Source organism: Meles meles, chromosome 13, assembly GCF_922984935.1.
Source record: "Meles meles chromosome 13, mMelMel3.1 paternal haplotype, whole genome shotgun sequence".
NCBI lineage: Eukaryota > Metazoa > Chordata > Mammalia > Carnivora > Mustelidae > Meles > Meles meles.
The window spans coordinates 22,255,181-22,271,865 of NC_060078.1; the positions used below are offsets into that span (position 1 = coordinate 22,255,181).

Below are 16,685 nucleotides of genomic sequence, written 5' to 3' on the forward strand. Positions count from 1 at the left end.
AGGGCATGAAGGCATCACTTCTAAGAACACTGCACCCAGAGTATGTTTTTTTTTTTTTTTAATTTATTTATTTTTATTTGCTTATTTACAGCATAACAGTGTTCATTGTTTTGGCCTCACACCCAGTGCTCCATGCAGTACGTGCCCTCCCTATTACCCACCACCTGGTTCCTCAACCTCCCACCCCACCCCACCCCCCACCCCCCCCGCCGCCCCTTCATAACCCTCTGGTTGTTTTTCAGAGTCCATAGTCTCTCATGGTTCATCTCCCCTTCTAGTTTCCCTCAACTCCCTCTCCTCTCCATCTCCCCATGTCCTCCATGTTATTTGTTATGCTCCACAAATAAGTGAGACCATATGTTACTTGACTCTCTCTGCTTGACTTATTTCGCTCAGCATAATTTCTTCCAGTCCTGTCCATGTTGCTACAAAAGTTGGGTATTCGTCCTTTCTGATGGAGGCATAATACTCCATTGTGTATATGGACCACATCTTCCTTATCCATTCATCCGTTGAAGGGCATCTTGGTTCTTTCCACAGTTTGGCGACCGTAGCCATTGCTGCAATAAACATTGGGGTACAGATGGCCCTTCTTTTCACTACATCTGTATCTTTAGGGTAAATACCCAGTAGTGCAATTGCAGGGTCATAGGGAAGCTCTATTTTTAATTTCTTCAGGAATCTCCACACTGTTCTCCAAAGTGGCTGCACTAACTTGCATTCCCACCAACAGTGAAAGAGGGTTCCCCTTTCTCCACATCCTCTCCAGCACACATTGTTTCCTGTCTTGCTAATTTTGGCCATTCTAACTGGTGTTAGGTGGTATCTCAATGTTGTTTTAATTTGAATCTCCCTGATGGCTAGTGATGATGAACATTTTTTCATGTGTCTGATAGCCATTTGTATGTCTTCATTGGAGAAGTGTCTGTTCATATCTTCTGCCCATTTTTTGATATGATTATCTGTTTTGTGTGTGTTGAGTTTGAGAAGTTCTTTGTAGATCCTGGATATCAACCTTTTGTCTGTACTGTCATTTACAAATATCTTCTCCCATTCTGTGGGTTGCCTCTTTGTTTTGTTGACTGTCTCCTTTGCTGTGCAGAAGCTTTTGATCTTGATGAAGTCCCAAAAGTTCATTTTTGCTTTTGTTTCCTTGGCCTTTGGAGACATATCTTGAAAGAAGTTGCTGTGGCTGATATCGAAGAAGTTACTGCCTATGTTCTCCTCTAGGATTCTGATAGATTCCTGTCTCACGTTGAGGTCTTTTATCCATTTTGAGTTTATCTTTGTGAACGGTGTAAGAGAATGGTCGAGTTTCATTCTTCTACATATCGCTGTCCAGTTTTCCCAGCACCATTTATTGAAGAGACTGTCTTTTTTCCATTGAATATTTTTTCCTGTTTTGTCGAAGATTATTTGACCATAGAGTTGAGGGTCCATATCTGGGCTCTCCACTCTGTTCCACTGGTCTATGTGTCTGTTTTTATGCCAGTACCACGCTGTCTTGGTGATCACAGCTTTGTAGTAAAGCTTGAAATCGGGTAACGTGATGCCACCAGTTTTGTTTTTGTTTTTCAACATTTCCTTAGCAATTCGGGGTCTCTTCTGACTCCATACAAATTTTAGGATTATTTGCTCCAGCTCTTTGAAAAATATCGGTGGAATTTTGATCGGAATGGCATTAAAAGTATAGATTGCTCTAGGCAGTATAGACATTTTAACAATGTTTATTCTTCCAATCCAAGAGCATGGAACAGTCTTCCATCTTTTTGTGTCTTCTTCAATTTCTTTCATGAGTGTTCTGTAGTTCCTCGAGTACAGGTCCTTTACCTCTTTGGTTAGGTTTATGCCCAGGTATCTTATGGTTCTTGGTGCTATAGTAAATGGAATCGATTCTCTAATTTCCCTTTCTGTATTTTCATTGTTAGTGTATAAGAAAGCCACTGATTTCTGTACATTGACTTTGTATCCTGCCACGTTACTGAATTGCTGTATGAGTTCTAGTAGTTTGGGGGTGGAGTCTTTGGGGTTTTCCATATAAAGAATCATGTCATCTGCGAAGAGAGAGAGTTTGACTTCTTCCTTGCCAATTTGGATACCTTTTATTTCTCTTTGTTGTCTGATTGCTGTTGCTAGAACTTCTAATACTATGTTGAACAAGAGTGGTGAGAGTGGGCATCCTTGTCGTGTTCCTGATCTCAATGGGAAGGCTGCAAGCTTTTTCCCATTGAGGATGATATTTGCTGTGGGTCTTTCATAGATAGATTTTATGAAGTTCAGGAATGTTCCCTCTATCCCTATACTTTCAAGCGTTTTCATCAGGAACGGATGCTGGATTTTGTCAAATGCTTTTTCTGCATCAATTGAGAGGACCATGTGGTTCTTCTCTCTTCTCTTATTGATGTGTTCTATCACACTGATTGATTTGCGAATGTTGAACCAACCTTGCAACCCAGGGATGAATCCCACCTGGTCATGGTGGATAATCTTTTTAATGTGCTGCTGGATCCTGTTTGCTAGGATCTTGTTGAGAATCTTTGCATCCATATTCATCAGTGATATTGGTCTGAAATTCTCCTTTTTGGTAGGGTCTTTGCCTGGTTTGGGGATCAGGGTAATGCTGGCTTCATAAAAAGAGTCTGGAAGTTTTCCTTCTGCTTCAATTTTTTGGAACAGCTTCAGGAGAATTGGTGTTATTTCTTCTTTGAAAGTTTGGTAGAATTCCCCAGGGAATCCATCAGGTCCTGGGCTCTTGTTTTTTGGGAGGTTTTTGATCACTGCTTCAATCTCATTACTAGATATCGGTCTATTCAGGTTGTCAATTTCTTCCTGGTTCAATTTTGGGAGTTTGTAGCTTTCCAGGAATGCATCCATTTCATCTAGGTTGCTTAGCTTATTGGCATATAACTGTTGGTAATAATTTCTGATGATTGTTTCTACTTCCTTGGTGTTAGTTGTGATCTCTCCCTTTTCATTCATAATTTTATTAATTTGGGCTTTCTCTCTTTTCTTTTGGATTAGTGTGGCCAATGTTTTATCAATCTTATTGATTCTTTCAAAAAACCAGCTTCTAGTTTCATTGATACGTTCCAGAGTATGTTCTTAACAAGCTGAACTTGCTCAAAGCCAATACTGAAGTGATACAAATTCTTGACTTGGGAAGTACTTTTTAAAATGGACATTTATTTTGACTTATATTCTGTAGGTTCCTTTCTTTCCTTCTCTCTAAGCAATAAATAAATAAATATCCTCTCTAAGAAAAAAAAACAAAACCAAAAACCAAAAAAAAAAAAAACCCACAAACCAACCTCACTCTAGAGAAGAAAAAGGAAATCAAGCAGAGAGAACTCTTCCTATATTATGGATGTGATATTTCACTGAAAACTGAAAACAATGAAACACAAAGCAGGTACTTCTCCGGGAGGCGAGAGCTGTAACACGGCCAGAGAGAAGTCAAAGGGCAGCAAATGCCGTCCAACAGTAATGCTCTTCTCATATCTGTATTTTTTACCAAAACTTCTGACTGTGTGTTCATTGTGTGTGTGTTCAGTGATGTAGATTGGACCAAGGAGGGAGTGTTATACCATTTTTTGAAAACCCCTGTTGTTACAGGCACACTGTACTTGTGATCTTACTGAATCTTTACGACTCATGAGAAAGACACCAGAGTTCCACTGGTGTGGAACTCTCTGTAGATAGGAAAGCTACTCCAGAGGGCGAAGGTACCTAATCAAGGTCTCTGAGCCTACTCGAGGTCACACACAAGCGAATGGCTGTACTCTTCATTTATACTTCGCCTCGCCTCCAGCTGAGGGATTGGATTCCCTCTACTGTAAAACAATTCTCCTTTCATGATCTAGAATTCATTTCTGCCATTTATGTATAGGAGAGAGAAGTATCTCTTCCTAATTCCATCCTGCTGTCCCTGTCATTCATTCTGTATGTTTAAATTAAACTAAAATAAGGCAAAATCCTTCTGTTGTTCTCTCTGCTTAGAAAACCATAGCTTTCTTTCTGAGCCTAGAACACACACCCTTATGGTATTTGCTGTGTATTTTCCCACTCTGTTCTTTGTGGGGTTTTTTGTCCCTCCTTTTCTGTCTTCCTTTGGGTTAATTGAGCATTATTTAGTATTCTAATCATTGAATCATTACACATATCATTGGCTATCTCCTCCTTTGGCTTTTAAAATCTATCTTTTTTCTTTTTCTTTTAGTGGTTGCCCTAGGCATTACAATATATATCCTTAATTTAACAGGTCTACATAATATTGTTATCAATCATGTATCACATAGTAATATTATATATGATGTATTGAATTAATATTATATAACTTCACATATAATATGAAATTCTGCTATATTTCCATTTACACTATTAGTTTTATCTTTTGTGCTATAAATATTAGATAATTAACCTCTTCTACAAACCAAATAGATTGATATTTTTCTTTAATCAAATTTTAAAGAATTTCTAAAAAGCAAAAACGTTCTCTATATTGATCTGCTTATGTATTACTTCCAACTTTTCTTTCCATTTTTTAGATCCACATTTCCATTTGCTATCCTTTCCCTTCAGAATGAACAACTTCCTTTAGTATTTCTTTTAGTGTGGGTTTGATGGTAACACGTTTTCTCAAGTATTGCTTATCTGAAACTGTATTTTGCTCTTATTATGAAGTTGTTTACAGGATATAAGTTCTAGGTTAACAGAAAAATGTTCCATTGCCTTTTGGCCTCCAGTGTTTCTTTTTCTCTTTTTTAAAGATTTTATTTATTTATTTGAAAGACAGAGTGAGAAAGCATGAGTAGGGGAGGGGCAGAGGGAGAAGTACTCACCCTTAAGCAGGGAGCCCAATGTGGGACTCACTCGATCGCCGGACCCTGGGATCATGACTTGAGCTGAAGGCAGAGGCTTAACCGACTGAGCCACCCAGACATCCCTGGCCTCCAGTATTTCAGATAATAAATTTGATTACAGTCTCATCATTATTTTTCCATTTATAATGTGTCTTCTTCTCTGGCTGTCTACATTTTTTCCCCTATCTTTTATATTTAGCAGCTTTGGTATGATGTGCCTCTGTGTGGTTTTTGTCGTATCTATCCTCCATGGGGTGTGCTATGCCTCCTGGGTCCAGGGCTTGCAGTTTATGATTGAAGTGGAAATCTTTTCTACTCCATTCTCTTTCTCCTCTGCTTCTTGGGCTGATCATATGTATGTAGTCAGCTTGCTAGCATTCCACAGGTTGTTGACATGGTGTTAACCTGATTTTTAACCCTTTTGCTTTCCGTTCTACAGTTTGGATGATTTTTATAACTTGACTTCAAGTTCACCAATTCTTTCTCACTTTACCTTCAATCTGTTCTTTATCCCATCCAGTGATTTTTTAAAAAATTTTAGATATTGTTTTTTTTAGTTCTAAGATTTCTTTATTTCTCCTGAAATTTTTTTCTTTTTTTGCCTTACTGATTTTATCTATCTTTTCCTTCAGATCTTTAACATATTTATCATAGTTATTTTAAAGTCTAGTAAATCCAACATCTGAGTCATCTATGGGTTTATTTTTATTACCTAACTTTTCCTTTGGACTGCAAGTCAGATTTTGTTTTTCCTCTTATGTGTACTAGTAATTTTAAATTATATGTCAAATTTAAATTAAATACTGGATATTATGAGTAATATGCTACAAAGACTCTGATCTTATAGGGACACGGTTTTAGGTTTTCAATGGCAAGTCTGTTTCAGTTTTGTCCTTATTCCAAGAGTAATCCCTTTAGACTTGGGACACAGCTGTAACTTCTAAGATGCAGTTCTTGTAGAGTTAATAAAAAGCCAAAGATGTTTACCAAGCCTCCCTGATGTGGTGATTGTCTTCCTTGTGACAGGCACTGCTGAACTTTCCTCTCAGCTTTTGATTTTTTTACCCGTTATTTCCCTCTGGCCTCCTTGGTGTTTCAACACCCTCTCCCCTGCAAACACACATAGTTCAGGGCACAGCTAAGGATTGTGGAGAGTTGTTAGATTGACTTCAGTGCTTTATTTGTGGTTCCCTCCTTTCAATGATTCATCCCTGAATATCCAGCCACTCTTACAGCCCCTCTGACCTCAAGACAGTAACATTGTGACTGTCTCCATGAACTGTATGACAGCACCTGCCTTATAAATAGAGATCCCATCTTACGTTATTTAGTTGTTTCAAAAGTTGAATTCACTCCAATTTATGCCAAGTTTGGATTACTTTTCAGTGCCTTCCAAAGACGTTTTAAAAACTATTTTTCCAGAGTTTATGATTTTTACTAGCAGGTTTAGTTTAGTTCAATATAAAATACTCCATCATTACTTCAAGTCAAAACTCTAATAGAGTTGAGTAAGAACATGAAAACGTGACTTCTACACACTCTGCCATCACAGTTTATATTTGTTTCTATCACACACTACTTCAGGAATATTCTTTCTGTAAATAGGTAAGAGACTTCTTGAATTTTCAGCAGGTAGAAAACAAATACCTTATTGTAAACTATGACTTTAAATATATCCAGTTGCTTTTTATATAGTCCTTAGAAGATGTTACATGGAAAAAATTCAAATTAAAGTTGACGCTTTAAAAAACAATAATGACTTATTTATCTTATCTTTCCTTTGGGAAGGAGGATAATTAAAGATACTTACTGTTGATTAACTATAGAGTTCTTGTGTGCCTAATGGATGTAGAGTTATTTAAAAGAAATAAGGTTACTGGGCATTACTGACTTACATCACAGGAAAATAGGAGAAAGAGTAGAGTACTTGCTGGGCACCAGCACTTAGAACCACAGCAATTAATGAAAATAACACCTGTCCTGAGCCTGCTCTGTAGATTCTTCACGACAGTCTGGCTTCAGGGGCACCCCAAATTTACCCAATACTTTTATATCTCTAATTTCGTAAGGGAAATGGGGTTTCCAATATGCTGTAAAATCATTAGGGGAGAGAGAAATAGAGAGACACAGAGCGGGAGAACATGCTCCTGTCATGACCTCAGAACTCTTTGCAACTCTCAAAAGCATTCTTTCCTTTAAAGAGATTTTCATGTTTTGAAAGCTAAGAGCATTTCATGATTACTTGTACTTTCTTTTTTTTTTTTTAATATTAAGACCTAATTTTTTTAGAGCACTCTAAGGTTTACAGCAACATTTAGATGTCATTATGGTTCTTTGAATTCAAATAAATTTTAATTAACTTTTAATATTTGTGATGTAAAAGTTAAAAATTAATCTACTTTCAAATGACATAAATATTTTCAAATTCTTCTTGATTAATGTTCAAACACAGAATATTTTTGTGCTATTTCACATGCTCTTATCAACATGTCCATGTTGGAACTCTAAGGAGAAAGTATTGTATTGGGATGGAGACTATTTTATGACCATAAAATATTTAATATTTTCTTTAAGGATTTATTTTTAGGCAGGGCAATACACTTCTGGAAATAAAATAGAAAGCAAACATCAATAAAAATATTACTTTTTTCTTTGTATTTAACCTGCAAAATAGAACCAGTTGCATTTCTGGGAAAGGACAGGCTAAAATTACAGGGCACCCAAGTGTCCCCTGACACCTTCCCAGAATAGTAAGAATTTAACAACCAACAGATTTGAGGTATTTTGAAAACCCTTTATCGGGGCGCCTGGGTGGCTCAATGGGTTAACCCTCTGTTTTCAGCTTAGGTCATGATCCCAGGGTCCTGGGATTGAGCCCCACATCGGGCTCTCTGCTCCGCAGGGAGCCTGCTTCCCCCCTTCTCTGCCTGCCTCTCTGCCTACTTGTGATCTCCCTCTGTCAAATAAATTAAGAAAAAAATATGAAAAAAAAAAGAAAGAAAACCCTTTAACTACTTGCACACAAATCTGTCTGCATTCTTATAAATCAACTGGAAGTCATTAACTTCAGGGAGCAAAATTACATCATCAAAGGATCAGTATAAAGTCAAGAAAATTAAGACTTTTTGGCAAATTAACACTAAGGAGAGTATCTTTTATTTTTATATATTCAGTGAATACTTATTAAACACCTGGGGTAGGGGCACCTGGGTGGCTCAATGGGTTAAGCCTCTGCCTTCGGCTCAGGTCATGGTCTCAGGGTCCTGGGATCGAGCCACACATCGGGCTTTCTGCTCAGCAGGGAACCTATTCCCCCCTCTGTCTCTGCCTCCCTCTCTGCCTACTTGTGATCTCTTTCTCTGTGTGTCAAATAAATAAAATCTTAAAAAAATTAAAAATAGACACCTGGGGTATGCCAGGAAGTATGCTAAGTGCTACAGGTACTAAGATGAATGTGTGCATCTGAGGGTCAGGGTGGAGCCTTGGATGTGATGTGGTCGCAATGGGACTGTATGTGGACGCCGACAGTGGCACCGGCTAGCACAACTGGAAGCTGGCAGAAGTGTGACCAGAGCAGCGTTCTCGGAGCACTGGCCTTACTGACTCTACCTGGCACTCCGCCATCTTTTCGGAAGCACTAAATACAAGCAGAGCTGCCTTTATTATCAGGTACAGAAGAGCCAGGGAAAAGAGAGAACTCAGAAGATGATACAAAGCCTTAAAATGGTTCTGATTCGGGTCCCCGTTGAGCTTTTGATTTGGCTGCGAGTTGATGCAAAGGAAAAGGAAAATGACAAGACACCACCCCATTGATTGCAAAGTGTCTTCCGTCAAGAAACATGTATGCTCAGCTTTACACAGAGCTAGAGTTAAATGGAAAAAAAAAAACCAAAACCAGCAGGCTATCACGAGTAGCCATTCTTTGCAAAGCATTTTAGTCTATAAATCAAGCTATTAAAATCTTGTTGAAAACAATGAACACATTTCAAAAATTATTTAAAATTAGGATCTGTATATAGACCAGAGTGGAAAAATCTGCCTTGATATTTGTTCATATCTCAGCACATCTGCCGCCATTATTACAGAGATACTCAACGTACTTCTTCTTGTCTATTCTGCGGGCGAATAAGATAACAAGCCAGTTGACATTGGCAGCATTAAGAGGCTGAGAAAATAGGAAAAGCTTTCTTGAAAGGAATTAAATGGAAAAAGGACCACAGGCTTTGTGGCTCATCAGCTCCTAGCTAAACTCTTTCAGGAACATTCGTGTATAAGCCTCTTCCCCAGTGTGTCCCAACTTTACTGAAATAAAATGGACCTGGAACACTGTGCAAGTTTCGGTTATATCCATGATGATCTGATCGCTCTATCTACCTACCTATACATATATGTATACATGTATGTATGTATGTGTACACACACATGCACACACACACACACACACACACACACACACAGAGTGAAATGCTTTCCATTTCATTTCAACCTTTCCATTTCATTTCATTCAACCTTTTCCATTAAGGTTCCTTAACACATTCTTCACCTTACATAAACCTTGCTGTTGTTATGGTCAAGACACTAAAGGTCTACTTTCACAGCAACTTTTGCATAGACAGTACAGGATGGTTCACTATAGTCACCAAGATCAATCTTGGATAACTGAATAACACCCTGTAACTGGTACCCTGTCTGCTCTGGTCAACATCTCCCCATTTCCTCTACCCCTCAGCCTCTGGCAACCACCTTTCTACTGTTTCTGTGGGTGTGATATTTTTAGGTTCCACATCTAAGTGACGACATGTAGTATTTGTCTTTGTCTGACTTATTTCACCTCCTATAATGCACTGAAGGTCCACTCAAGTTGTTGCAAGAGGTACAATTTCTCTTTATGTTTATGGCTGAATAATATTCCACATCCCGGAAATGCAACTTAAATGCTGTATTAAACCTTTATCAATTAATCAATAAAATGCTAGTGACTTTTTTTTTTGCATAAAACCACTGGCTACTTTTTCTTTCATATTTTTTCTTAAAAAAATCCAATTTCTGTTCCCAGGGGCACCTGTTTCTTTGTCTAATTTCTTCCACCTCCTGACCCCTACAACTCTCCAAATTTGTTTGGACTTAATATGTTAAGTCCTCAGTAAGTTGCTCTTCTCCTTCTGGGACTCAACAACGGGTAGATTGTTTTCACATAGTGGTGCCTTTTTAGTCTTGCAGGTTTTCGTCATTCCTTTTCATTCTTTTCCCTTTTGCTCCTCTGCCTGGATAAGTGCAAAGACCCTTGCTTCTGCTTGGTCTGGTCTGCTGATGGAACCCTCTATTGTGGTCTTTGGTTCCATCACTGTCTTCTTCAGCTTCAAATTACTGCTTGGTTCTCTTTTTATATTTTCTATCTCTGTTGAACTTTCCATGTTGTTCTTGTATTTTTGCCCCTAATTTCATTAAATTGTTTTACTATGTTTTCTTGTAGCTCTCTGAGCATCTTTACAACAATTATTTTGAATCATTTGTCAGGTAATTCCTGCATTGCCATTTCTCTGGGGTCCATTCTAGAAGTTTCCTGTGCTCCTTTGGTGGTGTTGTGTTGTCCTGATTCTTCAAGATCCCTGTAGCCTTGTATACAGATGTCTGCACATTTAAAGAACCAGTCACCTCTTCCAGACTTTATGCGTTGACTCTGCTATGGAAAGATCTTCACCTGTGGGTAGGGACATGGTGGAATGTGCGATGAGCCCAGCGCTAGGGTGTACAGTGCCAAATGCCAGGTGTGTCCCAGGGGTATATGATGTCTCATCTGCTCAGGCCACTCAGGTCCACAACACTGACAACTGTGTGGTTCCTGGCGAGCACTGTGGGGGGTCCTCAGTGGCACCTCTGGAGTCAGTGGCTGGGACCTGGGGTGGGCAGGGATGGGGGCCAGAGCTGGTGGTGTGCACACAGCGGTAGGGGCCAGCTGTGAGTCTAGGTAGTGGCAGGGGCTGGTTTCAAACATACACAGAGTGGTGGGGACCAGGCCTAGCTCCAAAGGCCTGGGCCAGCTGCAGGTGTACCAGTAGCTGTGGGGACCATGGTTGTCGGTGTGTCTTACTGGGGCTGCCAGGCCTCCCCACGGTGGGCACCCTGCAGAGGAGACTGGCGTGGGGGGTCAGTTAAGGGGCAGGCAGGTACACAGCTTGAAAGACCGGCTGCAGGTGAGCTGAGTGGCACAGGCCAGTGATGGGAGACAGGGCCAGATCCAGCCCTCAAACAGCTGTGGGGGCCCTGCCCTTAGCGTGCACCCCTGTGGCTATGGGTGTCCCCACAGGTGTGTGCCTTGTTTGGATGCCACCAATGAGGGTTTGGTTGGGGCACACAGGTGCACAGCTAGAAAGTTCCCTGAACGTGTGCCAAGTGGTGAAAGGCAGTGACTGGAGCAGAGACAAATTCAGCCCCACAAACTGCTGTGAGGCCCTGACTAGTTGGGATCTGCCATAGGCATGTGGACAGCAGTGAAGGCCGGGGTAGGGGTCAGGTCAGTGTGGGGAGGGGCTAGCACCAAGTGTACACATGGTGATGTGGGTCCACACGGGGGTCTAGGCCGCCATCTTATACTTGTGCAGCCCCAGAAGCCTGGGCTGGCTGCTGGTGTGGACCCCTGGCTCCAGCAGCAGGGGGTGGAGGCAGGTGGGGGTGGGGTTTGGGCAGGGAGCAGGGAAGGGAGGACTCAGGAGTCTGGAGACTGTGAATGTGAATAAAACCCAGGGAAATCTACAGGGGCCTGCAGCAGTGAGAAAGCTGCTAAGGTCTTCGCAAAGCATGTCACTGGGAGCCAGTCACTCCTGCTGCATGGCTCGTCCTGAAGCCCCTACGTTTCCTTGTTCCTTCCTCTCATTGGACTCTCCCTTTCCTGGTGAGGGAAGCTCTCTCAGGCCGAGGCATTCCCAGGCTGGCTCGGATGATGATGCAGGCAAAATGAAGCTGGTCTTCCTTCCCTTCTTATGCAATTATTCTCAGGGTCCATCCCCCGACCCCGACCCCCTCACCTCCCCACGACTGAGTCACTGGAGATTCTGAAGTGGACTCCTTAAGCTCTCTGCTTTTCTTTGTGGATAGCTGCCTAAATGCTGATCTTTGCTGGGGGATGGAGGCTGAGGTCTCTTACTTTACCATGTTGGTAACACCAACCTAACACAACCATCTTGAATTTGACAGTAACTAATTATTCTTACAGGTGCAATATCCAGCGTCCTTCCATATGGGAGAACTTGTAAAATCATCTGGAACAACTCCTCACCGTGGCGGGACAGAAACTAAGACTCAGGAGGGTGAACTTGCCTAAGGTCACAATTTGACTTGCAAGTCACACTTAAGACTCAAGATCAGGTCACTGAGGTAAAATAAAATCACTCTCACTTGCTTTTCCAGCTGCTAAGACCTTGCGCAGGTCCGAGCTAAACTACTCTGACCATAATTCACGTTTACTTGCTTGAATAAAAGGGCTATAAGAGTCTGCCTTTAATCTGAGTCCTTTAACAGGTCAGCAGCCCACGCAGGGGACAGAGGGAGCAAACCAGGTCCCAGGGAGGGCCGGCCCCTGACGTGAAATCCGGAGATGTTTTCCTGTCTCTAAACGTGGGGGCTTGTCTAAACAGGGTAGACTGTTGCTGGAACAAGGTTGCCACAACCGGAGTGAGGCCTGGTAGGAGGTAGATCAGTAGATAACAATATTTATGCTCCCAAGAGCTATTGGCTTGAGTAGTTAAAACTTGCATTTATGAACAATTTTCTGTTTTTAGGCTCGTCCCCAGCGCTTTCTGACATTTCGGCTGGCTCCCTCCCTTCACCCACACACCCAAGCACTACTCAGTCATTTCAGCCAGAGAGAAGGGAAGCTTTGATGAGAAGAACACAAAATTGTTTACATACTTGGGGTATGTACTACACTTTCTTCCATACAGTCTGCCAGGAATTCAGCCTGTGCCCGACGGACATCCCACCCTCCCCCCACTCCCTGGGAGACAACAACACAAGCAGGACAGGCTTCTCTGTTTTCTGTTTCTGTCTCCTTCATGTTCACACGCCACTCACAGAGCACAGGAGAAAAGAAAATTCCAGCAAAAACTGAATGGATGGGAGAAAGGAGCCTGCGTCTTATTCAAAATGGGACGGCCTTTCAGAACAGGGAGGCAAAGCGGCAGAGAAATCGAGTTGCATCTTGAATTTGCACAGCGTGTAAAGTTGCATTCTACATTATTCCCTATCTCTGATCGTTTCATCCAGAAGAGTTTTTATGTTTTTTCACTCTGGTGCCACTAGATGCCCCATAAACCTGGGGTCTGAGTTCCCCAGATACCCTTTTCTCCTCTCACTGTATTAAAACAGCAAGTGAGTGTTTGGTAAACGATGCAAAATGACCAAAAAGGAATGTTGTCGGGCATTGATGATTTTATCGAGGGGGAAATAAGCGAATTTCTAATCCACTTACCCACTAAAAACCTAGCTAGATATCAGGGTATATCCCTTCAAGCTCCTCTTTCCCGCTTGGCTCTAGGATTCCTCATTTTTCTTCATAAAAATGCTCTCTACTTAAGATGATCCTGTAGCTCTCCACGGTAATCAAGGGGCATAAGCACTGATTCGGTTTTATTCCTTACAACCTCTTTAAATGGCCTGTATGAGCGGAAGACCTCTGCCATTTAAAGCGGCAGCTCTTGCCTACTGGTTATGGCTTCTTATTAAATAATGCAAAGCCAATTCAAAAAGAGCTCTGTTCAATTTACTTGCCAGTCAGACAGTCCTCTGGGGTCAAACTTCATCATTCTTCACTCCTCCTCTCTAGAAAGCTTGTTTCTTTTAAGGCACAGACACAGTTATCAGGTCAATAGTTATCAGGAAAAAGCAGCTTGGATCTCCTGCTGAGCACCTAGAGCGGGACATCTGCAGGTCAGAGGACAGGGGACACACTGCCCATCGGCCTCACGAGGGTAGGGACAGTGTCTTGCCATCTTGCTCTACGGCCTCGCCATGTCTGTCCCACAACAGGCACCTCCGTATTGGTTGGATGGACAAACGCAGTGAGAAAGTGAATCAGTAAATCAAGGAGCTGCAGGAATCAAATTCAGTTTATCTGGCCAGTTTTGGAAACACCAAGATCAGGATTCTTGCACAGAGCAAAAACAGGACTGCGGGGGGCCACAAACTATCCCCCTTGGAAAGGGGGCTGTGTACAGCGAGATCACCTTTTTGTTAGTCTTTGATACCCACTCTTGCTCACACCTTATAACAAACACATGAAATGTCGACAACGATAATTCCTTGTTTAGAAGTTGGGCGCTCGTTGGACCTCTGAATGATCCCAGCAATGACTGGGACTTATTTCTGGCCGACTTCATGCCAACCCAGTTTACAAACATTAACTTGATCATTGCAGCAACGCTTTAAGGTGGTCATTAATTTTCTTCAATTTCAGATAGAGAAATTGCAAACAGAAGATGAGACAGCCTACCGAAGTCAACGGGCTAAGGTCCGCATCTGAGACTTGAGCTTGCTTCTGGGACTCAACTCCTTCCCCACCCACAACGTATGTCACCGAATCAGGCAACGTGCCAGACACCTAGCCAAACAGATTTGTGTGTGTGTGTTTGTTTTTCAATTTCTAACCGGCGGCAAAAAAGCACTATAAAATTTACTCTCTTTACCATTTTTAAGTATACATTTTTGTAATGTTAACTGTATTTACATGGTTAGGTAACACCTCTAGAAATTTTTCATCTTGTAAAATTCACTCTATACCTGTTAAACAACACTTTCCATTCCTCTGTCCCCAAAGCCCCAGGAAAGCAGCATTCTGCTTCCATTTCTAGTTCTGACCACTCTAGATACCCCATAGAAGTGGAATCCTACAGTATTTTACTTTTGTGACTGGCCTCTTTCACTCAGGATAACGTCCCTAAGATCCATTCATGTTGTGCAATATGACAGGATTCCATCCCTTTTCAGGCAGAATAATACTCCACAGCATGTACGCATTACATTTTCTTCATCCATTCATCTGTTGACGGACACTCGGGTGGCTACCATCTCTTGGCTATTGTGAATAAGGCTACAGTTGAACACAAGTGGGCAAATACTGCTTCAAGATCCTGCTTTCGATACTTTCGAGTAAATACCCAGCAGAGGAACTGTTGGATGGTAGGGTGGTTCTATTTTCTGCTTTTCGAGGAAGCTCCATACGATTTTCCGTAGTAGCTGCACCATTTTACATTTCTACCAGCAGTCTGCAAAAGCAGACAGACTTATTTTTAAATAGAAACACTGTAGGTTTTAATATCAAACTGACCAAAGAGCCCAGCCTGTAGCGTTAAGCAGTGACTGAATTCTTACAAATCAAACTCAGCTAAACCTCTAGACCGTAGGCCTCAGTTTTTATAATTAAAGCCACACACCACTTACGCATGCACTGCAGATCTATAAACAGGGACCAGTATCCCATTTTAGGACACATCGGTCTTTCAGTCATTTTCTCAGAGACCACAGCAAATGAAGTCAAAGGTAAAGCCCGCGTTGAACCAGCATGAAGGTATCAGAAGGATTCTTACTTCCTGAGAAGAAGTAGGAGCGTGTACACAAATTGCACTCTTACCCTCGTTTTGGCATCGATTTTAGCTCCTCGGTCAAGCAATAGTTTTACCATATTGGCATTTCCTCTTTTTGATGCAACGTGTAAAGGCGTGATGTCATTCTGTAGAAGAACAGAAAAAAAAATAGTTTAGAATCTTCAGTTCAGCCAAAGCACCGTTTCCTCAACTTCCCCCAACATATTCTCACTTTCTAATTTTTTTTGAACAGTCACTGTGAACAGAATGCTTCCCAAAATTTTGGACAGTAATTTTACTAAGGGGGATTCCCCTCCCCCTCCAAGGGATGAATTTTAAGGGACATAGTCTGTGGGGTTGGGAGCAACTTTCTTTCATTTGAGTAGGTGACTGATGGATGAGATGGCTTTTTTTTTTCCCCTCTAAAATCCTGCAGTGTTAAGCCGCTGTGTCGTCCTACAAGCTTGTGTGATCCGTACTGGCTAACGAGCGGTTGACTAAGTGGCTGATGACGTCTGCTGAGACTGTGAAAGGAGGATCATGTTACTCAAAGCCATCTCTGGGTTCATCTGAGCACAAGATATCAGAGCGACAAGAGCAAATCCAAGTGGGAAATTGGACAGTACCGAAGTCACAGGACTGCCCATGCACGTGGGGCTTTTTTAAAATGTGTTTACAGGCATTCATTAGCAACATCACAGAAAACTGTTTTTGGATTTCCCGTTGAGGAATACACATCTTGTTATGACAATCTGAAATTCCAGCTCACGACCCCGCAATACCACAGGTCTTCTCTCCCATCTTACAGGCGCTAGTTTACTGTGTTTCTAGACTGTCGGGGAAATATATGTATACAGTGAAAACATGATCTATTTGGGCTTCTTATGCCTATGTAGCAGCAATAGGGATTTCAGTCTAAGGCAATTATAGGACGCATAGTGTCGGCTCGTAAGCGGTTACGTCTTTGTCTTTTGATAGCATCACAGCTCCCAGGTCCTGCCTGTTCCCGTGTGTTAGGCACTGTGCTTAGCTCTTTACTATCTCATTTAATTCTCATAATCTTCCCAACATCATAAACAATCTGACTTATAATATCCATTTTACTAATAAACAAATAGCTGGCCAAACCAGGATTCAAATTAAAATACGACTCAACTTGGGATTTTTAGAAAACAATTTATGATGAGAATTTTTAAACAGATTTTTAAACAGGTCTGAGAGAAAGGCAGGAGCTTCATGTACTCCTCAC

At 41.5% G+C, this 16,685-nt stretch overlaps 1 protein-coding gene across 4 annotated transcripts in view; it reads right to left on the bottom strand.

Moving 5' to 3' along the window:
• ANK3 (ankyrin 3) overlaps positions 1-16,685 on the bottom strand; it is a 687,858-nt gene that overhangs the window by 178,261 nt on the left and 492,912 nt on the right. For all 4 annotated transcript variants that reach the window (XM_046026934.1, XM_046026935.1, XM_046026933.1 and 1 more), the window contains one exon: positions 15,484-15,582. In XM_046026934.1, coding sequence (XP_045882890.1) covers positions 15,484-15,582 — 99 coding nt within the window. The remainder of the gene's footprint in view (positions 1-15,483; positions 15,583-16,685) is intronic.